At 51.9% G+C, this 27216-nt stretch overlaps 1 protein-coding gene across 1 annotated transcript in view; it reads right to left on the bottom strand.

Annotated features, from left to right (window-relative positions):
- ptprk (protein tyrosine phosphatase receptor type K) overlaps positions 1-24961 on the bottom strand; it is a 148783-nt gene extending 123822 nt beyond the window's left edge. Inside the window, exon 1 of the mRNA XM_056294136.1 lies at positions 24540-24961. Coding sequence (XP_056150111.1) covers positions 24540-24615 — 76 coding nt within the window. The 5' untranslated portion in view covers positions 24616-24961. The remainder of the gene's footprint in view (positions 1-24539) is intronic.
- Between the last annotated feature and the right edge of the window lie 2255 nt (positions 24962-27216).

The following is a 27216-nucleotide window of genomic DNA, read 5'->3' as shown; positions in this document are numbered from 1 at the left end:
GACACCCCCCCCCCCTCCAAACAGGCGCCCTGACCAACCAGAGGAGGCGCTAGTGCAGCGTCCAGGACACGAACCCACATCCGGCTTCCCACCCGCAGACACGGCCAACTGTGTCTGTAGGGACGCCTGGCCAAGCCGGAGGTAACGCGGGGATTCGAACCAGCGATCCCCTCTTTCCCTCCTCTCTCCGACACCTCTCGGGGAGCGAGGAGGCGAGCATGAGGGAAGACGGGATGGAAGTGAAGAAGGGACAACTGCAGCCAATCTAACGTTGTGCGTATGGACCAAACCATTTCCTGGTTTTACTGTATTCATCACAGCACGTGTCATTATCTGTGTGTGCGTGTGTGTGTGTGTGTGTGTGTGCGCGTGTGTGTGTGTGTGTGTGTGTGTGTGTGTGTGTGTGTGTGTGTGTGTGTGTGTGTGTGCGCGTGTGACACTCCGGCTATTTTCAACTGAACGACCGACCAATTCGTCGACGAACACCCTTATGGCACTTCTCTTGACCTCGACTTGTGTTTTGGAGTAATCACCAATGCAAACGCACACACAAACACACACACACAGACACACACACAGTGATGATTGAGGGGCCCCTGCCTCCATCCCAGCATGTCCCTCCGCAGCGAGGCGGGAGACTCCGTCATCACCACAGTTAATGTCAGGACGCATCACTGGTAGCGGCGGTAGCTAATTAAGCGCCGACTGTCGGCCCCTCGGTCAGCTCGCCTGTACGCACAAACACACACACACACTCGCAAAAGGGACGTGAATTCTCACACAGACACACTCCCTGACGCTCACCGTGGACCCGCCAGCACGCATCAGTATGAAGAGTGTTAGTCACCACGTCACGAAAACGGCCTTTCAGCCCCCCCACAAACGCAAACACACACAAATCCACTGTTTCTCTTAAAGGCACATTTCGCCGAATGTTATGCGGATGGCCAATCAGTGTTGAGCTTGAAGCAATAACTTGCTATAGTGACTGAGAAATCAGAGTTCCTGGGGCGTCTGTCCAGCTAGCGTAGCGGTCTACTCCGCTGCCTACCAACACTGGGGTCGCCGGTTCGAACCCCCGTCTCGCCTCCCTACAGACACAATTGGCCGTGGGGAGCCCGACGTGGGTATGTGTCCCGGTCGCTGCACTAGCGCCTCCTCTGGTCAGTCGGGGCTGAGCAAGCTGAACTTGCCCGTAGTCCTTCTTCGTCACCGACGCCGGTGCCGTGGGACTAACATATTTTCCAACCAGGTCCCCAGAGACACAGAGAAAGCTGGCAACAACTGCAGGCATTTTTCTACACTAGATCCCAAATTTGGATAGACGGAGATAAGCGAAGTGGTTCTTGAACAAAAATGTGTCCGCCAAACATCGTGGCAATTTCCTAAATTGGCTAGATTTGCATTTGTGCGACGGTGAAACGGTTGGGGGCGGGGTTTTGTTTTTGCATTTTATGCGATTTGATCTGTACTCATAAGATAGTCAACCGTGTTTTTCCTCTCATCACACGAATCTACTTAGCTGAACAACTACACAACTCTTGTCAGCCAGGGTTGCGCATGGTCACACACACACACCACACACACAAGTGAGCTTTCCATCCAGCCACACCATATTAAACAGCAATGACAGTTCACTGGATATATATATAAGCGAGTGTGTGTGTGTGTGTTTGTGTGTATGTGTGTGTGTGTGTGTGGGGGGGGGGGGGTCGGTAACGAAGTGTCACAACTGTGCCTCAGCGAAAGCTGAGTGATCGGCATAATGAGCGTCAGAAGAGAGCGAGACGGGGGAGAGAAGAGAGAGCGAGGCCGAGGTTACACAAATTCTGGGCTTTCTTCGCGACAACACAACCCAGACGAACGGCCCTTCGCCACGTCGCTCCTACTGCTGAGAGGAGCACAGTGGGAGACGGGGGTGGAGGTGCTGACACGACGTAGAACAACGGAGGTGAGTGGGATTTTCACGAGCACATATCGGTGTCAACGATGAGCACAATTTCCCGGGCTCTTCCGTTACTCAAACCCTGTTCTTGAGACATCCGAGCACAAAACCGAATCCCTCGCCGTTTCCACGCCGGCGGTATTTCGGGCGACGGGTCAGAAAGGTGGTAAGTCGGACGACTTTCGGCCGCCGCTGCTTTCTAAACGGTCAGAACCGTGCGGGGCTGGTAGTCTGCTGCCGCTGTCGGAGGCTGAAGAATGTGGAACACAAACCTGAGCAGAAAGGCAAACACACAAACTGATTTCAGCGGAGAAACCCACCAATCTCGGCCAAGAATTCCAGTCAGTTAGCAATGTAAACACACACACACACACACGCACACACACACACATACAGTACCAGGAGCAAAGTCCGTCTCCCAAGTCTCGGTTTCTCTCTATCGCCCTTCCTGTTTCCCTCCATGTGTGTGTGTGTTTGTGTGTGTGTGTGTCCGTTATTACAGATTTGAGTCATCCTCTAGACGGTGGTAAAAGTGTAACTAAATTAGAGCCCAAAGACGCAGCGGAGCAGTTCATTCCCGGTGTCCTATTTTCCACCTGATCTCGGTGAGCGAGCGCGGTTGAGTATTAACCCCGACCAGGAAGCGAGCGAGCTAACAACACACACGGCCTCGGCAACCGAGGTGGGCAACCTCCCTCTCTCTCTCTCGGACGAGACAACAACAACAACAAAATAAACTCAAGCAGCACTGCATCTTAACAGCCCCGTATCTGCCCTCTCTCTCTCCTGCTCCCGTTATCAGTAGATGTGGAGAAGGTAAGGAATGAATGAGGGGTGCTGGAGGAGCTTTGTGGTCTCGGCCTGCTTCGGGCCTGCTCCGGTCCTGCATGGCTCCTTATCACGCTTCAGACAGCTTACTGCACCCTCTCCCACGCACTTTCTCCAGCCAGTTCTGCCTCCCCGCTCTCTAGTTCTGCCTCCCCCCTCTCTAGCCAGTTCTGCCTTCTCCCTCACTAGCCAATTCTACCTCCCCCCTCACTAGCCAGTTCTGCCTCCCCCCTCTCCAGCCAGTTCTGCCTTCCCCTCTCTAGCCAGTTCTGCCTTCCCCCCTCTCTAGCCAGTTCTACCTCCCCCCTCACTAGCCAGTTCTACCTCCCCCCTCTCTAGCCAGTTCTACCTTCCCCCTCACTAGCCAGTTCTACCTCCCCCCTCTCTAGCCAGTTCTGCCTCCCCCCTCTCCAGCCAGTTCTGCCTCCCCCCTCTCCAGCCAGTTCTGCCTCCCCCCCTCTCTAGCCAGTTCTGCCTTCCCCCTCACTAGCCAGTTCTACCTCCCCCCTCTCTAGCCAGTTCTGCCTCCCCCTCTCTAGCCAGTTCTGCCTCCCCCTCTCTAGCCAGTTCTGCCTCCCCCTCTCTAGCCAGTTCTGCCTCCCCCCCCTCTCTAGCCAGTTCTACCTTCCTCCTCACTAGCCAGTTCTACCTTCCCCCTCTCTAGCCAGTTCTACCTTCCCCCTCACTAGCCAGTTCTACCTCCCCCCTCTCTAGCCAGTTCTGCCACCCCCCTCTCCAGCCAGTTCTGCCTCCCCCCTCTCCAGCCAGTTCTGCCTCCCCCCTCTCTAGCCAGTTCTGCCACCCCCCTCTCTAGCCAGTTCTGCCTCCCCCCTCTCCAGCCAGTTCTGCCTCCCCCCTCTCTAGCCAGTTCTGCCTCCCCGCTCTCTAACCAGTTCTGCCTCCCCGCTCTCTAGCCAGTTCTCCCTCCCCGCTCTCTCACACACATTTCGTTCGCCGCCGTTTTCGTCAACGTTCGTCTGGCTTTCTAGTCGACGTTCTGGATGTGCGATTAAAGTTCTTAACGTTTATCTTTCGCTCCATATTTCCAACGCTGCCCCGCTTCTTTTAAGCTCTTCCCCATTCTGTTTAACACGGATTTAAATTGTTGTCGGTTCCACCGAGCCCACTTGACACTGCCTTTGTTTTGTAGCTTTGTTCAGGGTGTCACCTCCGACAGTTTTGACTGTAAAGCTGTCAGAGGTGATCATTTTGTGACGCTAACAGGAAGAAGCAACCATTAACAGCAACGCCGTGCAGATGACTGTACGGGATGGGAATCGACCGTGAACACATGATTGAATTCGATCTTTGTGTCCTTGAATATATGGCTTCAAACCCAACTGGAAGAACTGACTTGAGATGATTCACTACGTAGGCTATGAATTCATACATCTGTTTAAATACACTACATGGAGAAAGTGGAACGTCACACCCATATGTGCTTGTTAAATGTCTCACTCCAAAACCATCCATCCATCCATTATCCAAGCCGCTTATCCCAATCGGGGTTGCAGGGATGCTGGAGCCCATCCCAGCAGTCAGTGGGCGGCAGGCGGAGAGAGACCCCGGGACAGGACGCCAGGGTATCACAGGGTCGACACATTCACGCCTAGGGACAATTTAGTACAGCCGCTTCGCCTGACCTACATGTCACCCGGTGGAAACCCATGTCTTTTGTGCACTTTATTAAAAAAAACATGCATATAGTATCTTTTGCACATGTTGTACAACATACATGTAGGTCTGTTATTGGTGTTATTATTGTTAATTTGGAATAACGTTTTGGGGGGGGGGTTTGTGTCTTTTTTAATAAATGATGGAAATAAAATTTGTTTTTGGTGTTTTTATCCGATCAATTAAAGAAATAACCAACAGACTCATCGATTATCAGTGTAGTAGGTAGTCGCAGCCCTACTAGATTTTGGAACATGGCTGCAGGGATTCGCTCCCATTCATTCACAAGAGCATTGGTGAGGTTGGGCACTGACGCCGGGGAGAAGGCCTGGCGCCCAGTCAGCATCCAAGTTCATCCCGAAGGTGTTGAGGTCAGGGCTCTGGGAAGGCCGGTCAAGTTCTTCCACACCAAACTTGGCAAACCATGTCTTTAAGGACCTCTCTTTGTGCACGGGGGCATTGTCATGCTGAAACAGGAAAGGGCCTAACCCAAACTGTTGCCACAAAGTTGGACACACACAATTCTCTATACTGTCATCGTATGCTGTAGCATTAAGATTTCATTCACTGGAACTAATGGGGCAAAGCCCAGACCATAAATAACAGTCCTAGACCATTATTCCGCCTCCACCAAACTTTACAGGTGGCACTATGCTTTCAGTCAGGTAGCGTTCTCCGGACACCTGCCAAACCCAGACTGGTCTGTCAGACTCCCAATTAGTGAAGTGTGATTCACTCCAGAGAATGCTTTTCCCTTGCTCCAGAGTCCAATGGCGATGTGCTTTACGCCACTCCAGCCAAAGCTTGGTATTGCGCATGGTGATCTGGTGTGCGGCTGCTCGGCCATGGAAACCCCCTTCAAAAAGCTCCTGACGAACAGTTCTTTTGCTAACGTTGCTTCCAGAGGCCGTTTGATTTGATTTTGAGATACTTTATTAATCCCTCTTGGGGAAATTCCGCTCTGCATTTAACCCGTCCTAGCTGTGTAGCTAGCAGCAGTGGGCAGCCACCGCACAGGGCCCGGGGACCAGCTCCAGTTCATCTTGCCATGCCTCTGTCAGGGGCACAGACAGGAGTACTAACCCTAACATGCATGTCTTTTTGATGGTGGAGGAAACCGGAGCACCTGGAGAAAACCCACCGCAGACACGGGGACAACATGCAAACTCCACACAGAGGATGACCCCCAATGTTGGACAACCGTAGGGTTCGAAACCAGGACCTTCTTGCTGTGAGGCGACAGCGCTAACCACTGGGCCACCGTGCCGCCCATAACTCAGTAGCGAGTGTTGCGACCGTGGACCATTTTTATGCACTATGCGCTTCACCACTCGGCAGTCCCATTCTGTAAGCTCGAGCGTCCTCCCTCCTCATGGCTGAGCTGTCGTTGCTCCGAGACGTTTCCGCCTCACATTTACAGACTTACAGTTGACTGGGACAGATCCAGCGGGGCTGAAATTTGACCAACTGACTCGGAAAGGTGGCATCCTACGAAAGCGCCACGTTGAAAGTCACTGAGCTCTTTCAGCACCACCCATTCTACCCCCAACGTTTATCTACGGAGACTGCATGGCTGCAGGCTTGATTTTACGCATCTGTTAGCAAGGGTTTTAGCTGAACTAGCCGGGCCCACCTATTAAAAAGGGGTGTCCACGTACTTTTGGCCATGTGGAGCGTCTTATAAAGGAATGTGAATGACTCCTAATGAAATCTGAATCAGCCTAATTCACTGTAGGCCTCGTTCCATTATTTTATTTTATAAATGGCTGAGAGGAAAGTAACACCCTGCATTATACACGACCAAGTACCGAGTTCATTGCATGAACAACATTCGCCTCGCAAAAATAAACAAACAAAAACAAAAAAAGTTAACACGGGGGCTCATATGAAATACGGACAAGCTTGCCTTGAGAGATGGTTAGCAAAGTGAGCGTAACGCCCGTGCTAGTAAGAGCCTTCAAAGCACGGCACACGTGTATATTTTAGCCCCACACTGCATCAATACACAACCTCTGTTTGTTTGTAGAAGGTGGTTCATTATGCTCTAATACCACACTGAATTACTAGTGCAGTCGGCAAGAGATGTGCAATTTAGGGAATTTCTCCTTAAGAGCGAATACATGAGCCGATTTCATGCAATTCCTAGAAAAAGATGCGCCCGTCATAACAAACATGTCGGGCGTGTGCATAAAAGAACCAGCTCGCAACGTGGTACGGGTTGCAAATGTGGTTTGACTATTGATTCGGCGCTCTCCTCACACGGGCGGGGTGGAGTTATGCCTTGTTTTCCCAGCTGCGTTGCTCCCACAGAACCGGCTGGGCGCTTTCTCTCCATTTTTGGGTGAAACTTTTGCAATCTGACCAACGCCGCTTGTGCGCCGTTGTAATTCCCCGAAGTAAGCGTTAAGTACCGCGCGGCGTACTTTGCATGCCGCGTCGCCTCTTGTGAAATCTGCTCGCTTGTGTTTAACACACAGTGGCTTTAATGAGGTCACAACAGTTGAACTCTGGGAGGAACGACAAACGTCCGACGTTGCCGGCAACACGACGACACAATGTTTAGGCTAACCAGATGTAAACAGCGCTCGTATCTCTGGCGGTCATCACGCCCGAGTCACAAAGGGCAGCGTCCCTATTCAAACACGAGTCCGGTTTCCCCCATTGTCCCGAGTAGCTGAACGCCGCAAGTACGAAGAGGATCTGAGAGGATCCGGCCTACATGACAAAAACAAAGCGGGGCGGGATAAACACCACTGTCAAGAGTCTACGCGGCTCCAACCCTGGGATTTTCCGACGGCGGCTTTTATTGCGATAAGCCCATATTTCTCAAATCCCTCGTATTAACCTGTTTTATCAGAGCCGCATCAATAAGCCTTCACCAGGCAGCACCACCGACACCCGTACAACTCCTAATAAGAAGCGCCAGCAGTACAAAACAACATCTTCTATATTCTACGCCTCCGTTTCTTTTCATTTCTTTCCCCCGTCTTTTGATATTTTGATCTCTCCTACTTTTAGTGTCTCCCTCAATGCTGCTCTCTCTCTCTCTCTCTCTCTCTCTCTATAACTAACCTTGATTTCCGCATCTCCCGAGTAAAACGCTTCACTCCGCCTCGGGCCGACGATATCGCACACATCCGCGCGTGAAGCATAAAAACCGCACACGTTAAAAACACAGCGAGAGTGACAAGCGAGCGGCGCACAGAGGTGCACACCGAACGCCACAAGCAACGACAACAGAAAAGAAACCAGACACGTGCAAGTTGACCGTGGCGAAGATGGAGCGGTTAGTTGGGGGGGCCAGAGAGAGAGCGAGAGAGAGGGGAAATTGCGGGTAACCAAAACCACATGTTGTTGACTCGCTCTCCCTTCTCTTTCATAGAGGGAAGTACTAACAGCTCCCCAAAGCTGCACACACACACACACACACAGAGAAAACACACACAGCGCCCCCCCCACCCCACCCCCACCCCCGCCCCCGCCCATTGAAAGGTATGTGAATTCTGAAGGGTGACAGATTGTGTTTAGCAGAGAACACGAGAAAGAAAGCGAGGCAGATCAAGTTCACGGCTCGGGGGTTTTAACTCTTACTTCATCCAGGGGAGCGGTTTCGCGACGCTGACTTCATGTCTTTTCCAGCTCTGCCACGCTCCCCAGCAGCACGACTCCGCCGAGTCGAATCCGGGAGCTGCCCAGCGCGACCGAAGACCTGTAATGATACGCCACAAGCGACACCGCTACAGCGGCGGTTATGTGCCTTGCTCAAAGACACCTAATTAGTGGTCACGGAGGGACCAGGGAGCTGATTCGCGTTGTCGATGTGGATTTTCCTCAACCGTCTGCACATTCGAGGCCACCATTAAAGCGGCGAGGCAACTACCATGTACGCACACACACTTTCCATGATCGCACGGACCACAAGCTAGCCAGCTGTACTTTCACTGCTGCGTTATTCACATCCAGGGTAACTCACGCTGCATACCCTACGGGGGCGTCCGGGTGGCGTGGCGGTCTAGTCCGCTGCCTACCAACACGGGGATCGCCGGTTTGAATCCCCCGTGTTATCTCCGGCGTGGTCGGGCGTCCCTACTACAGACACAGTCGGCCGTGTCTGTGGGTGGGAAGCTGGATGTGGGTACGTGTCCTGGTCGCTGCACTAGCGCGTCCTCTGGTCGGTCGGCATGCCGGGCGAGTGCCCCGGGGCCCTGGACCACAAAGGGCCCCAAAAGGGTCAGGGGTATTGTGTTCGCATTGTAAGTGTGTTGTACTTTCGTAGTCGCCATCCGAATCCCATGCAGATCGGCATGGCGTCGACTACCATGCTAGCTATTTGCAGTAGTTTTGCCTTGAACAATGTTTAGCATTGTTTGCGTAGCCATCTCACAGGGCGGGGGGGGGGGGGCCAATAGACATGTGTGCCCTGGGGCCCCCTGATGGGTTATCCCGGCCATGGGGGAGGGGCCGACTGGGGTGAATAGCGTGATCCTCCCACGCGCTACGTCCCCCTGGTGAAACGCCTCACCGTCAGGTGGAGAGGAGCGGCTGGCGACCCCACATGTATGGGAGGAGGCGCGCGGTAGTCTGGAGCCCTCCCTGGATCGGCAGAGGGGGTGGAGCAGGGATTAGTGGGGTAATTGGTCGTGTAGAATTGGGGAGAAAAGGGGGGGGGGGAGGGGGAGAGAAAAAATCATGCTGCACAAGTGCGTCAGTGGAACGAGAATTGAAGCATCAAGCTCCACAAACGGGAAGTCGTCGACGGTTGGCGATGCGGGAGGTGCGTTTCCGAGGAGCGTTCACGCAGCCAGACACCACCGACGTCCTGCTCGAGACCGCCAGTCAACGTGTGCACAACACGGCGGTTTTAACCTGTACCGAACGTCACACACGGTTTACGCTGTACGGCAACGCTTCCCTCCGAGACAGAGTGACCCCGTGTATGTTGAGGTAGCACTGTGTGTGTGTGCGTGTGTTTGTGTGCGTGTGTGTGTGTAAGTGTGAGGCAGAGTGCAAGAGACAGTTTGTGTCATGTAGAAGTAGCGCTGTATCTGTTAACCGTTAGTCCAACAAGACAGCTCTCTTGGCTCACACAACCCCACACACACACACACACACACACACACACACACACAGACACACACACTTTTATTCACCTTTGCCCCATTAACAACACACCGACGGTTAACGGACCCACATGATACAACGAGACAGTTTCTCCTACCAAAGGCTTATATGGCGAGCGAGAGGGAGGCACTGTTGTGTCGAAAGTGTGCGCATCTACACACGCGTGTGAGCAAGATTTATGCTGGCTGGACTGGAAAGAACGGGGGGGGGAAAGCAAAACCTTGCAGAACCACCCCCACGGAGGGGGGAGAGCCAGAGAAGAAACGGCGAAGAAAAGACGAATAAGAGACCTTGAAACCAGAAAGGAGAGCGAGGAGCGGGAGGAGGAGGAGGAGGAGGGGGGGGGGGGGCAGTTGTCTGCAGGCCTCCCCCTCTGCACGGCACAACGTGTTGATCGCAACTGACAAACCAGATTACATAAACACACAACTGACACCGGTTGCGTTTAAGAGGTATTCATTGTTTTGTTTTTTTTGGGGGGGGGGGGTAGGGGGTACAGACAAGCAGCAGTCCCAGAGCCACAAATGGTCATGGGGGTAAAAAAAAAAGTTCCCCGGGGCAACGAGACCTTTAGCGTGTGACGCGAGAGGCGCGGGGGGAGAACGGCTGTGCCGTCAGGTTTCCTGGTCCCCGTTTATTCTCCAGCAATTAGACCAGACCGCCCAGCCCAGAGTTAGGAACAGGAGACCCCGGCCGTGGTCCTGTTCTGACTCTCTGGGGGGGTGCTGAGGAGGAGGAGGAGGTGGGATAGAACGGAGTGCGGGAGTAGCGGGGGGGGGAGGGGGAGGTGGGGCTTTCGAAGAGTTAAGAGGTGGGAGAAAGAGAAAATGAGGGGGGTTCGGGAAGGGGGAGGGTTTGATAAACGTTGTCTCTCTTTGTTTAGGTTAGTGGGCCATAAATTCCACGTCGGAGGGGGGAGGGAGGGGGGGGAGGGGGGGAGAAACTGTTAGAGGAGACTGAGGGCCGGAGGGGTCTGTGTTGTGAGCCAGAAGAACAATGGAGGAGTAAAGAGAAGAGAGGAGGAGGACTGGGGGGAAGAAAGAGGAGCAGAGCGGAGGACAGGAAAGGACTTATTTGTTTGACTCGAGCGACTGATTTCGCCCGAGTCTCCCAGACAGAGTGGAGTCTGCTGAGTATCAACACAGCATGGAGGAGTGAGAGTGTGTGTGTGTGTGTGTCTGTGTGTGTGTCTGTGGTGTGTGTGTGTGTGTCTGTGGTGTGTGTGTGTGTTGCTCTTCTGAGTGTCAGCATAAAAGGATAATAAGTCAAACCCCAAACCTCAGCAATGCAGCCTTCAAGGCTACCGTCTGAGAAAACCTCACAACTCCAACTTTGGTATTTCTCACACAAGTGTACGTGTACACGGCGGTCCTGCGGGTCCTCTCGGGCTGCGGGTCCGCCGGGACCTTCACGCCAGACCCTTAAAGGGGAAGGGGGGGGGGAGGCACTTTTTGCGGGCCGCTTCTGAAACCCGCCGATGCGCCGCACACTTTGCGCGGCATTTTCAACTATTTCTTCCCCCATAGCAAAACAGCAGCCGACTTCTTGTAGATTTAACACTCTTTTTTTGGGGGGGGAGGGGGATTCCCCCTGGGGGGGGGGGGGTTCCCCCTCCAACCCCAAATTGTACTCGGTCAATTACCCCACTCCTCCGAGCCGTCCTGGTCGCTGCTCCACCCCCTCTGCCGATCCGGGGAGGGCTGCAGACTACCCCATGCCTCCTCCTGATACATGTGGGGTCGCCAGCCGCTTCTTTTCACCTGACAGTCAGGAGTTTCGCCGGGGGGAGGTAGCGCGTGGGAGGGCCACGCTACCCCGCCCCCCAATCAGGTGTGCCGGCCGACCAGAGGAGGCGCTAGTGCAGCGACCAGGACACACATCCACATCCGGCTTCCCACCCGCAGACACAGCCAATTGTGTCCGTAGGGACGCCCCGACCAAGCCGGAGGGTAACACGGGGATTCGAACCGGCGACCCCCGTGTTGGTAGGCAACGGAGCAGACCGCCACGCCACCCGGACGCCCCAACTTAAAACACTCTTACGCCCCCTTTCCCGCCACATGGTACCGGCTCAACTCCCCCCGCCTCTGTGTCGCTTTCCATTACCGTAACAGCACCCCCCCCCTCGGTGTAGCTGGTCGTCATAGCGACGCCCGGTGTTCCGCTTCAAAACGTACTTTTGAAGATAAGGCCGCTTCGACCACTTCGTTATTCGGGCGATACCCCATGCTCGCGTCGATGACGCGGCGACACGTTCGTCTGACCAATCAGAGGCCTGCGCTGACTTCGCCCCCCCCCCCGCTCCGGTTTTGTCGAGACCCTCGGCAAAGGCGGCGCCCAGAGAAGCGGTACCAGTCACCAAAGTCTCGGTACTTCCCGGTCATGGGAAACGGGGCGAGTGGAGTCGAGCTGAGTCGGTACCATGTGGTGGAAGGGGGCATTAGTAAGACAGCAACAACTCATCACTTCCCACAAGCACGCGCTGCTGGCAAAACGCCAAGAAGAAGAAAATATTCGGGGAGCGTCGTCCTGACCCAAAGGTTTAGCAGCACCGATCCACAACCCGCTGGGGAATTTTGGAAATGTGAATGGCGGCCAAGGCCTGTATATTAAACTGTGTATTCATCAGTTCCCGAACGGAGCGTGTGTGCACCCGGGACTTCTGCGTTTCCTGTGGTGTTTAACGTGCCGTGTGATCGATACCGGATTTCCCTCAGGTTTACGATCATTCCCGGTTGTTCCGGGCTGTTCCCTGACTGAGATGGGCTTCGGAAACATCCGGTTAGATGTGTGGCGGTAAATACCGCGTTTGAACACGATAAAGATGTGGTAGGAGACGGCTTCTCGAACCGGGGTCTTCTTCTGTGGTGCAGCAGCAGGTTCGGGTATGTGCCTCCTTGTGCTGTGTCACAGATGTGCGGGTTCCGGAATAATCTGGCTGTCTAATCAGTGCTGGACTTCAGAAACTTGACAGAGGAAAACAACGAGAGACAGTCAGACAGCTGTTCAGCATCTACATTATCTGTCTAGAGACACACACACACACACACACACACACACACACACACACACACACAGCCTGTCAGTCAGGGGGATTGACTCTCAGGGTGTGTGTGTGTATGTGTATGTGTGTGTGTGTGTTGTGCGTGTGTGCATGTTGGGAGTGTGTGTGTGTATATGTATGTTGGGAGTGTGTGTATATTGTGTGTGTGTGTGTGTGTGGGTGTGTATGTTGGGAGTGTGTATGTGTATGTTGGGAGTGTGTATGAGTATGTTGTGTGTGTATATGTATTTTGTTGTGTGTGTGTATATGTATGTTGGGAGTGTGTATGAGTATGTTGTGTGTGTCTATGTATGTGTGTGTGTGTGTGTGTGTGTGTTTGTGTCCTGTAAATCTGACCATGTGGCTGCGGGTATCTATGACAGACAGGGTGGAGGGATGTGGTGGCGGGTGGGACAGAGCGAGAGACACACTGGACGGCAGCGCGACATGAAATATTGTGTAACATCATGTAGGGGCAACACACAGGGGGACGTCGGCCACCAGAGTTAAATCTCCTCACTTAGACAACATGGAAGCGGTGTTAAGACGCGTGGCGGGGACGGAGATCCTAATCTTAATGGAGCGGTTGTCCGTCTGTAAGCCCCGACACGTACAGACACACACAGGGAGAGAGAGGGAGGGAGAGAGGGAGGCTCCGACGCCTGGAGAGCTTTCAAGAGAAATCCGCTTACAGACTAGAGGGGAGCAGAGGGAGGAGAGGAGAGGAGAGCAGACGACAGGAGAGGGGAGGAGAGGAGAGCAAAGGGGGAGGAGAGGAGAGGGAGAGGAGAGGAGAGCAGACGACAGGAGAGGGGAGGAGAGGAGAGCAAAGGGAGAGGAGAGGAGAGGGAGAGGAGAGCATACGAGAGGAGAGGAGAGCAGAAGAGAGGAGAGGAGAGCTGCGGAGAGGAGACGAGACGAGAGGGGAGGAGGGCAGAGGAGAACTGAGGAGATGAGACGAGAGGAGAGGAGAGGAGAGGAGTGGAGGGCAGAGGAGAGCAGAGGAGAAGAGAGGAGAGGAGAACTGAGGAGACGAGACGAGAGGAGAGGAGTGGAGGGCAGAGGAGAGCAGAGGAGAAGAGAGGAGAGGAGAGGAGAGCAGAGGAGAGGAGAGCTGCGGAGAGGAGACGAGACGAGAGGGGAGGAGGGCAGAGGAGAACTGAGGAGACGAGACGAGAGGAGAGAAGAGGAGGGGAGGGCAGAGGAGAGCAGAGGAGAAGAGAGGAGAGGAGAGGAGAGGAGAGGATAACTGAGGAGACGAGACAAGAGGAGAGGAGAGGAGAGGAGTGGAGGGCAGAGGAGAGCAGAGGAGAAGAGAGGAGAGGAGAGGAGAGGAGAGGAGAGGAGAGGAGAGGAGAGGAGAACTGAGGAGACGAGACGAGAGAGGAGAGGAGTGGAGGGCAGAGGAGGGCAGAGGAGAGCAGAGGAGAGGAGAGGAGGGCAGAGGAGAGGAGGGCAGAGGAGAAGAGAGGAGAGGAGAGGAGAGGAGAGGAGTGGAGGGCAGAGGAGAGGAGAGGAGAGGAGAAGAGAGGAGAGGAGAGGAGAGGAGAGGAGAGGAGAGGAGAGGAGAGGAGAGGAGAGGAGAGGAGAGGAGTGGAGGGCAGAGGAGAGCAGAGGAGAGGAGAGGAGAGAGCAAAGGGTTACCCTTGGCCCATTGAGAATTAATGCCGGCACACAAAGACCTACAACGAGTCCCAGGCTGAACTCAGTTAATTTGAGACGTCTTACCAAATGGCGACGCTTATCAATGAATCAACCCGCATTCCTGAATCGCTTTAAAGGAGCAAAAGGGATAAAAAAAGAGGAATTTCTCTGACGAAGGAACGAGGGTGAAAAGGCCAAAACCTGTCCTTCGCTTTTCTGATACGGGAACACGGTTGTAGCGCAAAACGCCGAAGGCGGAGTGCCCACCGGGACCTCGGCGTAACACACCGAGATCTGAACTGCACAGTTCATGTACTCTGCTACACCCCCCCCCCACTGCACCCCCACCCACCCTCCCCCCCACCCCCCGCGGCTGTGTGCACGTGCATTTACATGTGCACGAGGGTACCGGCACTCTATGACAGATGTCTCCCTAACTGGACTAATGGAAACCACTTCAGCCCCGGCCCTATAGGTCCCCGTCGTCACAACACACAGACCTTCTGGCCATGTTAACATGCCCGTTCTACCTGGAGGTTTAGATGGAAGACACGCACACACACACACACACACACACACACAGACAGACACACACACAGACACACACACACAGACACACACACACGAGTCTGTCACATCCATTAGCAGTGGAGATGAAGTCACCGCCACAAGTGAACAAAAACCACACAGTGTGTCTAAGGACAAAGCCTGTTGCCTTTTTCACCCTTGTGTCGCCCACACCACTCCTGTCTTGGGGGTCGTTTATGACCCACTTCATTAAACCTCTAAATTAAAGTGACTTTGATTTGATTTCAAACCTCAAATCTATTTTGCACCGAGACACAACCCCGTCATTCACCCCAAACTGTGTGACGACCTGGGTTTCCCCTCTTCCCGGTGGAGAGAGGCTGCATTCAATCAGTGGGCGCCGCTCTTTATATGTATGGGGGTCACACGTGACCCGGACATGTGTTAGTACCCTAGTGGTGTGCAGCTTTCGTGGAAATATGAAGTGTCATCACATTTCAGGTTGGAAAAAAGACCACTCAGGGTCTCTTCTCTGCTGTTAAACACTGTTGTGGGTCATTTTGACCCGTAACACAACACAAGAGTTGAGGAAAACATTGCATCATGTCAACAGAGATACAGGTTTGTCTCCCCAGCTGTACCCGGCCACTCTTCCGAGCCGTCCCGGTCTCTGCTCCGCCCCCCCTGCCAATCCGGGGGAGGGCTGCAGACTACCACGTGCCTCCTCTGATACACGTGGAGTCGCCGGCCGCTTCTTTTCCCCTGACAGCGAGGAGTTTCGCCAGGGGGGACGCAGGGCGTGGTGCAGTACACGCCATTTTAAGCATCTTAAAGTGAGAAAAATAGCAACGCCTTCAAGGTGGGACAAAAAAAACCCCAAAAATGTCCAAATCTGAGAAAGACCGGTTAACCTCCCATCGATGTGCAGGTGTTACTGACACCATAGATGACCCCAGCACCACGTGAGTTATCTCACACAGAAGCGAGGACGACAACCTGGTCACCGTGGCAGACGAGGCAATCGAGTCGCCTAATCTGGTCTAATCTAATCGGTCGCCGACCAATCGCCGCACGCTGCCTTTCACGATCTCTTCATAGGTCGTCGAGGAGGAGAGTCACGAAATTGTCACTCACGGCTCCGGAAGCGCTGGGTGTGTGTGTGTGATGCCGGCGGTCTTGCTACTGGGCAATGCTAACCTAGCTAACGGGGTTATTTTCTTGCCCGGTGCGGGATTCGAGACGAGGTGTACCGCACCACAAGGTGACATCGCTAACCGCTCGGCTAAAGGGTCAGACCCGTTAGCTAGGGGGCTAACGGGTCTTATTAGCAGTTTACAACTACAAGCCGTTTTTATACTAGAACGACCAAGGCGGCCATTTTGACCTTTTTGGATTTTCGGAGTTTAATCACTTTGTGAATGCTCCCAAAATCGCATTTATTCGCATTAAAACGAGTTTTAGATCAATTGCACAAAAAAAAAAAAGTTATGACAAGATCTAACCGAAAACGACCGTGACCGGTCCAAATGACTGCGCTGAAGACATTATCATATCTGGAAAATAAAAATAAACTCAAAAAACGAGATCCAGTCTCGCTTGCGCGACAAAAACTTCCAAAAAATGGTACAAAACCGGGAAATTGTCGTCCTCGTTTACGGAAAACAAGCCGGGCAGAGGAGCAGACTCGCAACGCGAGTCATAAACGGAGATTGCCTTGGGTGTTAAATTGAATCAAGCGCAGCACGTCGATGCTTCTTCTTCTCTCTTTCCGGAAACCCACCTTATTCAGCAGAAACCGAAGCCGGCCTGTGGGGGGCGCTTGTTAGCTCTCTGCTATCGCTGCACTAAATAACAAAAAGCGTGTTAACGCAGTGTTGCAGGCTCTGCATTTGACTTCTGGCAGCGTTACAGGTGCAACGTCACGCCATCAAATGAGGAGCTGACGTGATGAGGGGGTGGCAAATAATTTTTTTTTGTCATGTATTTTGATAAAAGCCCAGAATCCTTAGTGCCCCCCCCGGTCTCCCCTCTCGCCCCGTCACTGTATTCTGCTGTGTGGGGCATTTACAGCAGATTTGACCAACCAGTCCCAAGACAAACACCACCTGATTAAAATAAAAGCAAGGCTCTCTCTGACGGTAAGCAAGTAAATGGGTGAGTTGTGTGACTACGGTGGGCAATAAAGCAGCAGGGGCAGGAGACGAGAAGAGAAGCTCCACATAAACGATGTTCAAAAATGCTTTAAATGGTAGCAGTACCGCTACTAGCAGAAGGAACAAGGTTCCTCTGAACTTCTTAATAAAAACCAGGCCCAACTGAACAAACAGCACCTGGACACTTCAACCCCCCCCCCCCCGACAGCTGTCCCAACTGCACAGAGATACAGACAGACAGACAGACAGACAGACAGGAAGCGAGACAGACCAACAACTGGCCAACAGTCTCACTGGCAGAAGCACAGACAGCAACCAAGTAGTGGCTCGAGTGCGTCGACTTTCAAATTGTTCCAGTTTCATTGCATATCTCATTCTATCTATCTATCTATCTATCTATCTATCTATCTATCTATCTATCTATCTATCTATCTATCTATCTATCTATCTATCTATCTATCTATCTATCTATCACTATCAATCTCTCTATCACTCCATCAATCTATCACTATCAGTCTCTCACACTCTATCTATCTATCTATCTATCTATCTATCTATCTATCTATCTATCTATCTATCTATCTATCTATCTATCTCTCACTCTATCTATCTATCTATCTATCTATCTATCTATCTATCACTATCAATCTCTCTATCACTCCATCAATCTATCACTATCGGTCTCTCACACTCTATCTATCTATCTATCTATCTATCTCTCACTCTATCTATCTATCAATCTCTCTATCACTCCATCAATCTATCACTATCAGTCTCTCACACTCTATCTATCTATCTATCTATCTATCTATCTATCTATCTCTATCTACCTATCTCTCACTCTATCTATGTATCTATCTATCTATCTATCTATCTATCTATCTATCTATCTATCTATCTATCACTCTATCTATCTATCTCTCACTCTATCTATCTATCTATCTATCTATCTATCTATCTATCTATCTATCTATCACTCTATCTATCTATCTCTCACTATCTATCTCTCACTCTATCTATCTATCTATCTATCTATCTATCTATCTATCTATCTATCTATCTATCTACCTATCTATCTCTCACTCTATCTATCTATCAATCTCTCTATCACTCCATCAATCTATCACTATCAGTCTCTCACACTCTATCTATCTATCTCTATCTACCTATCTCTCATTCTATCTATGTATCTATCTATCTATCTATCTATCTATCTATCACTCTATCTATCTATCTCTCATTCTATCTATCTATCTATCTCTCTCACTCTATCTATCTATCTCTCATTCTATCTATCTATCTATCTATCTATCTATCTATCTATCTCTCACTCTATCTATCTATCTATCTATCTATCTATCACTCTATCTATCTATCTCTCACTCTATCTATCTATCTATCTCTCATTCTATCTATCTATCTATCTATCTATCTATCTATCTATCTATCTATCTATCTATCTATCTCTCACTCTATCTATCTATCTATCTATCTCTCACTCTATCTATCTATCTATCTATCTATCTGGCATCAGTTAGTTTGAGACCACCAAACACTGTTTGACACATTTAGGAAGTTAAAGGCAATGCCAAAAAAATGCGAACATGACATCTCCAAATCATGCATCAAATGGCTGAAGATGGCACCAACATTTTTCCTCCACGACTGAGCAATAAACAGTTACGCCGTGCAGAAATGAAAAGGTCTAGATGGCGGCAAATGGAAAGAAGAAAAAAACAAAACGTATCCTATAACATGAATGAAAGAAGCCCTACTGGCGTGTCAAGGTGGAACAGGTGTTAAGCACAGAGACGGCTGCTGCTGCATAAGAAGGGATGGTGGGTGGAGACATGACACGTACAGATAGGACACCAACTGATGACGGCGTTTTAAGTGTGAGATCTCTACAGAGATGACTCTAACAGGGGGGGGACAGACTATGGGCTACTGACGATGACGCTGGTATCTACGATGGGTTACGATGACGGATAATGAAGCTCAGCTCCCGGCTGGCCGATCGTCACTCACCCTTCTCGGCGCGCCCCATGTGAGCTGGGTCCAACAGAAGCAACGGGGAACAATAACACAGAATTAGATGGCGTTGAACACACAGGGCACTCTTTCACACAATCCCACAACGGCGCGCCCGTCGTGAGGCGAACTTGTCATTTAGGAAAGCCCTCCAGCGCCAACGCCTCACTTCCGGAGAGGGGATCGGACGGGAACGGGTCATTCTGAGACGCATTGCCCACTCCAGCGAGTAGGTTGACGGGAATTTCAAAAAACAAAAATTAAATACGGATATGTCGCATCACACTCGTCACAAAACCGGTGACCACATGCTCAACGCTCAACCATACACGCCGAACCTGAAGAGGGAGGGAGACGGTCGTTATAAGTAACCTCTTTTCCCAGCTTCAAGTTGCTTAGGGAAAATTTGGAATATCGCAAAATGGAAAAAAATATAGATCGCGCCATATCACTCTCTCTCCCGCTACTCGGAAGTTAGTGTCTCCATTACGGTGTCACCGTCAACCCACATGGACCGGCCCGCTGGATTACACAGCTGGTACTAAGACTACTCACATCTGTGTGTGTGTGTGTGTATAATGTAATGTAATTAATCAGTTGAGAGCGTTGATTACTTAATCTGTCATTAGCCAGCCATGTGTGAAAGTGTGTGTGTGTGTGTGTGTGTGTGTGTGTGTGTGTGTGTGTGTGTGTGGCAGGTTTCAAAGCTTTGTGTAGGCACAGCTGTGACCAGGACCAAAGAGGGCAGAGTAGAGAATGATATAAAGTGTGACGTCATCGGGGATGTGGGCTTTCAAGTTTTTCTTTTTTTTTTTTTTTGGGATGTAAAATGATTTGTTTCCAGATTCAATTCCTGCTTTCGGTGTTGCCGATCGTTAATTATCAGCGTGTAAAGTATCGAGCGGACCACGCTGACGACTGGTCCACCGTTTATGAGGCTCAGCACATTGTAAATGAAAACACTGCACTCAAAGCCATGTCCATCCCTGCCCCGGTCCCAGTCACCGGTTGTTACAAATCTCTCTCTCTCTCTCTCTCTCTCTCTCTCACACACACACACACACTGGGACGAGGGATTAACAAATGAATACTAAAAAAGTTAATTGCATTTCACACAATTACACATTGCATACTTCCATGGCAGCAGTTTGCATAGGGGTAGATTTGGTGGGGGTGTGCACAGGGGTAGATTTAGTGGGGGTGTGCACCGGGGTAGATTTAGTGGGGGTGTGCACAGGGGTAGATTTAGTGGGGGGTGTGCACTGGGGTAGATTTAGTGGGGGTGTGCACCGGGGTAGATTTAGTGGGAGTGTGCACAGGGGTAGATTTGGTGGGGGTGTGCACCGGGGTAGATTTAGTGGGGGTGTGCACAGGGGTAGATTTAGTGGGGGGTGTGCACTGGGGTAGATTTAGTGGGAGTGTGCACAGGGGTAGATTTAGTGGGGGTGTGCACCGGGGTAGATTTAGTGGGAGTGTGCACAGGGGTAGATTTGGTGGGGGTGTGCACCGGGGTAGATTTAGTGGGGGTGTGCACCGGGGTAGATTTGGTGGGGGTGTGCACCGGGGTAGATTTAGTGGGGGTGTGCACCGGGGTAGATTTAGTGGGGGTGTGCACTGGGGTAGATTTAGTGGGAGTGTGCACAGGGGTAGATTTGGTGGGGGTGTGCACCGGGGTAGATTTAGTGGGGGGTGTGCACAGGGGTAGATTTAGTGGGGGTGTGCACCGGGGTAGATTTAGTGGGGGTGTGCACTGGGGTAGATTTAGTGGGGGTGTGCACCGGGGTAGATTTAGTGGGGGTGTGCAACGCCAAGTGAAATATTGCTCTGACTCGAACAAAAAAGAAACAAAAGGCTCTCTGATTCGATACCATTTGCACCGACTTGAATTACTGGAGTTGAAAGACATTTTTTAAATGCATCCAAATGACGGCCAAACGTTTCACAGGATTGTCTTTGTCACCGCACTCTGGAAGGGCTTGAAAGCACCAGTCTCCCTCCATCTTTTACTCTCTCTCTCACCCACACACACCATCACAGACACACACACACAACACAACACACTCGCTGGATGCTCAAGCCCCCAGTTAAGAGACAGAAATACACATTCTGAGAAACACACACTCCCAACAGCAACAGAGGGAAGACACACGACACAAACTGACACAGAAAATACACATTCTGGCACACACGGCAACACACACACACACACACACACACACGCACACACACTCCCTCCTGCTGTTTTCACAGCGCCTTGAGAAAACGACAGAAGAAGAGATGCCCACAGCCAAAAAAACCCAACCATCACGCTTGTGTTTCTTCTCCTCTTTCTCTCCCTGCCGTCACCAGAAAAACAACTCGGAGAGATATTTCACTTTGTCCAAAACAAGAGATTCCAGCCTAAATGATTACACTTAATTCCTTAACTAAGTTTTAATGGTCCAACACTAAAATAAATTACAATTATAATTAAACCAGCTCAGTGGCAGTGTTCAAAAGCAGCCGAGTCGCCGATTCCTCGGGAGACGTTAATGGGGAAACAATTATTTCACTTCATTAGGACCAAAGTTGCCCCGGATCCGTGGCAAAACTTGAGCGGAGGAGACAAGACGTAGGAGAAACACTAGGGGAATGAACACGGACCCCAGTACGGACTTCGCAAAACCGCCGAGCGAGGTGGTCTACGATATGCACGGACCAGCACCTTTTGTCACTCTGTTTGCGGGTGATCAGCTCACACCCCGCCACCATCACTGATGGAGGATGAGCTGGAGATGAGGAGGAGGAGGAGGAGGGAGGGGGTTTTTTTATATGATAAAATTCACACTGCTGGCTGGATGTGCAAATTGTAAAGTCAAGAGATGAACACAAGCCAGGGGAGAGGAAGCTTTGAAGGCGAGGAAATAACTGAATTAACAAAGTCACTTTGATACGCAATAATAAAGCAGGATTTGTCGCCGATTTGTGATATCAAGACTTTCATGGCTTCTTAATTGGCGTCAGAGGTCTCACCCCCCCGCCCCCCCCCCCGTGATTTTCTACACCCACAGCAAACGGTTCCCACCACCGCTGATTTGGACCTTACGGCGCCTTTTGTCCTTCACGTCTCACATCAGCAGAACCCGCCTATCAAACATAGTAGCCCGGATGGGTCGCGCGATCCTTCGATAATGAAGAATGACAAACGAGAGGCACTTGCTCGAGCCCACAGCACGTCCAGCGCCACGCGGTATTGAGTCTTACGGCGCTCCGGGTCGTTATATTGTAACGTGCATTGATAAGAAGACCCGCTGGCGCGCACGTCTGACCCTTTAGTCGAGCGGTTAATGTCTCCTGCGGCGCGGGCGACACGGGTTCGCTTCCCGGCCGCGGCACTTCCTGTGGTTGCGTCGTCGTCGTCCCCCCCCCCCCCCCCCCCCGAATTCGCTACAATGTTTCACCACCTGCGTGGCGTCAGACCGGTGCGGGCTGACGAGCACGGGCCCTAGTCGAGAACGCATCGTTACTTAGCCATTATTAACATTTTGGGGTCGAGTTATCCCGACCAGAACCTGCAGCGGACCATTCTGCATCACACGTGGGCGCCTTTCCCGCAACTCTCGCTGCCGGCTGTCTCTCTTCCAGTCCTGATCACTGACCCCCCCTCCCCCCAGTAAGGCCACCGTCCACTAACTCCCGTTTACTTGTAAATTAACAGCCTTCGGGTTCCCACCGGGGCTTCAGAGACATTCCCCCGCATTTGTCAGCCAAGGGGGACCAAACAGGGCACGCGGGGGGGAGGGGCGGAGGGCGCGCACACAATAAAACTCCCTATCATTAAAGTGCTAATTAATGCGTAATCTAGACACAGGTCATTAGCAGCCCATTCGTTATAGCCATGAATACGGAGCCAACTACTCCGGTTATCGGCGATCTTCACATAGGGTGTTCTAGACCCCCCGTAGCGGGGTGGTTTTTTTGTTTTTTTTACAGGGATTTTGTTAAGGTCAACTTTCCAAAACCGGCGTCCCCCCCCCCCCGTTTCTTATCCTCCCGATTCTCTCCGTTCGCCTCTCTCGGATCGCGGACAAGTAAGCGCACGCGGAAAGGAACGACTCGCGGGCGCCGCGAGAGCGACACGGGGACTCCGCGCGCTCTCCCGGCGTGCCGATCGGCACGGCGCCACCGTGACGCTCCGCGGCCGGTTTCGGGCGTCACGGATCTCCTTGGGCCCCGGTCCGCCTCTGAGCCGGGCTGACACAAAGTTCCCAAATCGGCATCCCCTGTCGGCGTTTCTGGACGCTGCGAGTTGAAAGAGGGGCGAATAAAATGTTTTACGCATCGGCGGTCGCCCGACGCCCCGCGCGAGACAAGTCTCGAGACAGTCCCGCTCGCGCCGGCCCCGTCACCGCCTCCGCGCGGGTTTAATTGCCGCCGGGACGGTAAGTCGCGCATTAATCGTCGGGGAAGCGGACAGGCCGGCTGCGCTTGCGATCCGCAGGTAAACCGAGAGAAGAAGAAGAAAAAGAAGAAGAAGAAAAAAAAAAGAAGTTGGCTGAGAAACGAACGAGACATGCGGGCGCAGAGACGCGGACAAGCCGATCAGCGATCAACATGTGTGGCGCCTCTCTTTAGTGTTTCACGCCAGATCGATCGAAGAGCTTCGACTTTGTTTTCGGTTTTTTTTTTTTTTTTTTTTGGTCAACATTTTAAATTCTCTCCCCGAGTAAAAACGACTTTAATACCCAGGCGGCTCAACTGCCGGTCTCTAGCCGTACACCTCTAACCACGCCATCGGCTTGCTGTTTAAACACGCTGCGCAGTCGGAAACGTCCCTAAGTCGTCAAGAGGCTAATTACATCACCTGTTTGGTTTTGTTTGTTTGTTTGTTTTCTTTTGGGCCTCGACCCCTCTCCGATGTGTATTTAGGGTTTAAAGTAAACGAGCCAATGTAAAGGGGAGTTTTTCGCTGCTGGAAGAAAATAAGAAAAAAAAATCAAGTCGTCGCCGTAACACAAAAAAATAAAAATAAAACAAACCCCCCGGCCTATGACGCCGCTTCCAGCCGGGGCCGGGGCGCCTTATTGTTGGTCCGAAGGCAACTTTTTGTGTGTGTTGTTGTTGTTATAAGCGAAGGTGTTGCATCGACGACCGAGTCCGACCCGCCCCGGGGGACTGACCCGATACTGACCCACCCCGGCGGTCTGTAAACCCACCGCCGCTGGTCGGAAACCCCGCCGTACTCCAACACTTGGGTCACACACGTCCGCGGATCAAAACGCACATTTAGGAATTTCGATAAAGGGCAAAGGTTAAAACGCCCCCCCCCCCAAAAAACCCCCCCAACCCCGCTGTAAGTTCTCCCCTACAGCCGAGGAACCGCGCGAGCCTGTCTCGCGGAAAGAGCCCCGCGACACTACGGAAACTTTGTTTCCTCCTCCCGTGCTCCGGAAAACACACCTGTCTTTGATTTTCATGCTTTAACTGTAGGGGGACAAAACACTGAGCCGTGTCTTGTTATTTTAACTTTACCCCCCCTGCCCCCCTGCCCCCCCCCCGACATGCCCCCCCCCCGGTACTTTTCCATTCTTACCTGTCGGTATTTGGCCGAGGACGCTCGCGGCCGGCGAAAGCAGGAACGCGAGTCCCACCAGCGACAATGAATCCATGGTGCCCGTGTTAAAAATGTTCGATAGCTTTTCCCAAAGTTTTCCAGAGGCTTAGGCCGTGGTCCTCCCTTGGGGCCGTAGGTCCTCCCTGGAGCCGTAGGTCCTCCTGTCGGTCCTCCTCCGTCTCTTTTTAGTCCCGCTCCGGCTCCATTATCCCTCCCGCCGCTCTCTCGCGTCGCGGACGCTACTTTGTTTCGCGGGGAGAGCGCGAGCTGCTTCCCGAGCTCGGCGGCGGCGGCGGCAGCGAGTGAAAGTCCGTGACGTCACGCGACAGGAGCCGATTCAAAAAGAGAGCGAGAGACAGGTGGGGGGCTAGGTGACGGGGCGAGACGGAGCGAACGGAGGAGAGAGGGGAGCGACAGACAGACAGAGAAGAGAGAGGGAGAAGAGAGAGGGGACAGAGATATGAGAGAGAGAAGCGATAGAGACACAGATGGCGAGAGGGAGGAGAGAGAGAAGAGAGGAGCGAGAGAAACAGACAGACAAAAAGAGAGAAGAGACAGACAGACAGTGACAGTGAGAGAGACAGACAAACAGAGAGAGAGACAGACAGACAGACAGACAGACAGACAGTGAAAGAGAGAGAGAAGACCGACAGAGACAGACAAGACAGACAGACAGACAGACAGACAGAGAGAGAGAGAGAGAGAGAAGACCGACAGAGACAGACAAGACAGAGAAACAGAGAGAGAGAGAGAGAGAGAGAGAGAGAGAGAGAGAGAGAGAGAGAGAGAGAGAGAGAGAGAGAGAGAGAGAGAGAGAGAGAGAGAGAGACCGACAGAGACAGACAAACAGACAGAGAGAGAGACAGACAGACAGACAGACAGACAGAGAGAGAGAGAAGACCGACAGAGACAGACAAGACAGAGAAACAGACAGTGAGAGAGAGAGAGAGAGACAGACAGACAGACAGACAGACAGACAGACAGACAGACAGACAGAGAGAGAGAGAGAGAGAGAGAGAGAGAGAGAGAGAGAGAGAGAGAGAGAGAGAGAGAGAGAGAGAGAGAGAGAGAGAGAGAGAGAGAAGACCGACAGAGACAGACAAGACAGACAGTGAGAGAGAGAGAGAGAGAGAGAGAGAGAGAGAGAGAGAGAGAGAGAGAGAGAGAGAGAGAGAGAGAGAGAGAGAGAGAGAAGACCGACAGAGACAGACAAGACAGACAAACAGACAGTGAGAGAGAGAGAGAGAGAGAGAGAGAGAGAGAGAGAGAGAGAGAGAGAGAGAGAGAGAGAGAGAGAGAGAGAGAGAGAGAGAGAGAGAGAGAGACGGAGACAGACAGACAGACAGGACGCTGACTTCGGTCCAGACAAACATGGAAACGGGAAGACATGCGAACAACCCCGCCGAAGTGCCCCGCGATTTAATCATTCCCGTTTCAGTTTCCAGCCGGTGTTGATTTCAACTTTGTACGACTCGGGAACGCTCGCTCGTGCTGACTTTAACGGGTTTACGACGCACCGTCACTGCTCTGGCCAAGACATCGGTCCCGGCGCGACCAGACGCGGGACCTGCCGCACTTGTTCATACTCGGTCAAGCGTTGTGAATCCGAATCTCTCATCTTTGGTGACACTGACAAGCAGCGCGAAACTGTGCAACTTTAACATGGAGGGGGGGGAGACTCGGTGTTCGTAAACTTCTACGATTACGTGCCTAGAATGTATCTGTGAACGTTCTCATTCATCCAGGTCATGGTTATCCAAAGGAGTTGAATCAAGTGCAAGTACCAAGTCCAGTTGTGCTCGATTCAACTCCTTCGGATGCCTAAAATGTGGAAAGGCTATTACTTTTCAACTAGAGGCAGCGATCATATCCCGAGAAAACCCACTTTCCGGGAGTTCGCGGGGGAAAGAGAGCTGGTTCACAGGATCCCGGTCTGTCCGTGTCCCAGCATTACAAAGTAATCACCGGCCCTTCTTCACTGCCTGCTGACACCGCTGATGGTTTAACATATTGCGGCTGAGCGTGGCAACGTCGTGGCAGGCATGCGAGAAATGCAAGATGGATGATTTGATTTGACTCGCACGTGATCTAAAAAAATGTGGTTTGCATGGAAATCTACAGGAACCAAACAGATGTGTTCGCTTACTAGTCCGCCCAACTACTGGATTTACTCTTTTATCCCCACCCCTTTTGTGCATCTATGCTATGACATATCACATACTGGTGGCCAAGAGCAAACTCCTGTCTTTTTCCGAGGAGGTTGACTAATAAGCAGATATGGCAAACCAAGCTCATAAGAGACCTTCACCAACGTGTCCTACAAGATCAGCTGAGAAAACTAAACTAGCTATGCTATTTGGAAGGTGCTGACGTAACGGTGCTAGTTTGAATTGACCTCTCTTGGGCTACGGTCACACACGCGCGAGGCGAAATTCCTATTTTGCTGTGCTGAATGAGGGCAGTGCAGAATGTGCACACGGAAATCAGTTTTCACAGACAATGTCGTCCTGGCTCCCTAAGGAAACTACAGCCAATTACAGCCAAGTTGGGGGGGGGGGCAACCTCACACTTCTTTCTTCTTTGCTATTGGTTGAGGCTGCGGATTCGCCGGTCAAAGTTCACCAAAGTTAACAAACTTGCTAGCAGCGTTCGTGCA

This window comes from Lampris incognitus, chromosome 15 (genome assembly GCF_029633865.1).
Source record: "Lampris incognitus isolate fLamInc1 chromosome 15, fLamInc1.hap2, whole genome shotgun sequence".
NCBI lineage: Eukaryota > Metazoa > Chordata > Actinopteri > Lampriformes > Lampridae > Lampris > Lampris incognitus.
Note: the sequence above shows the minus strand (reverse complement) of the source record. Positions and strands in the feature narration are given on the sequence as shown.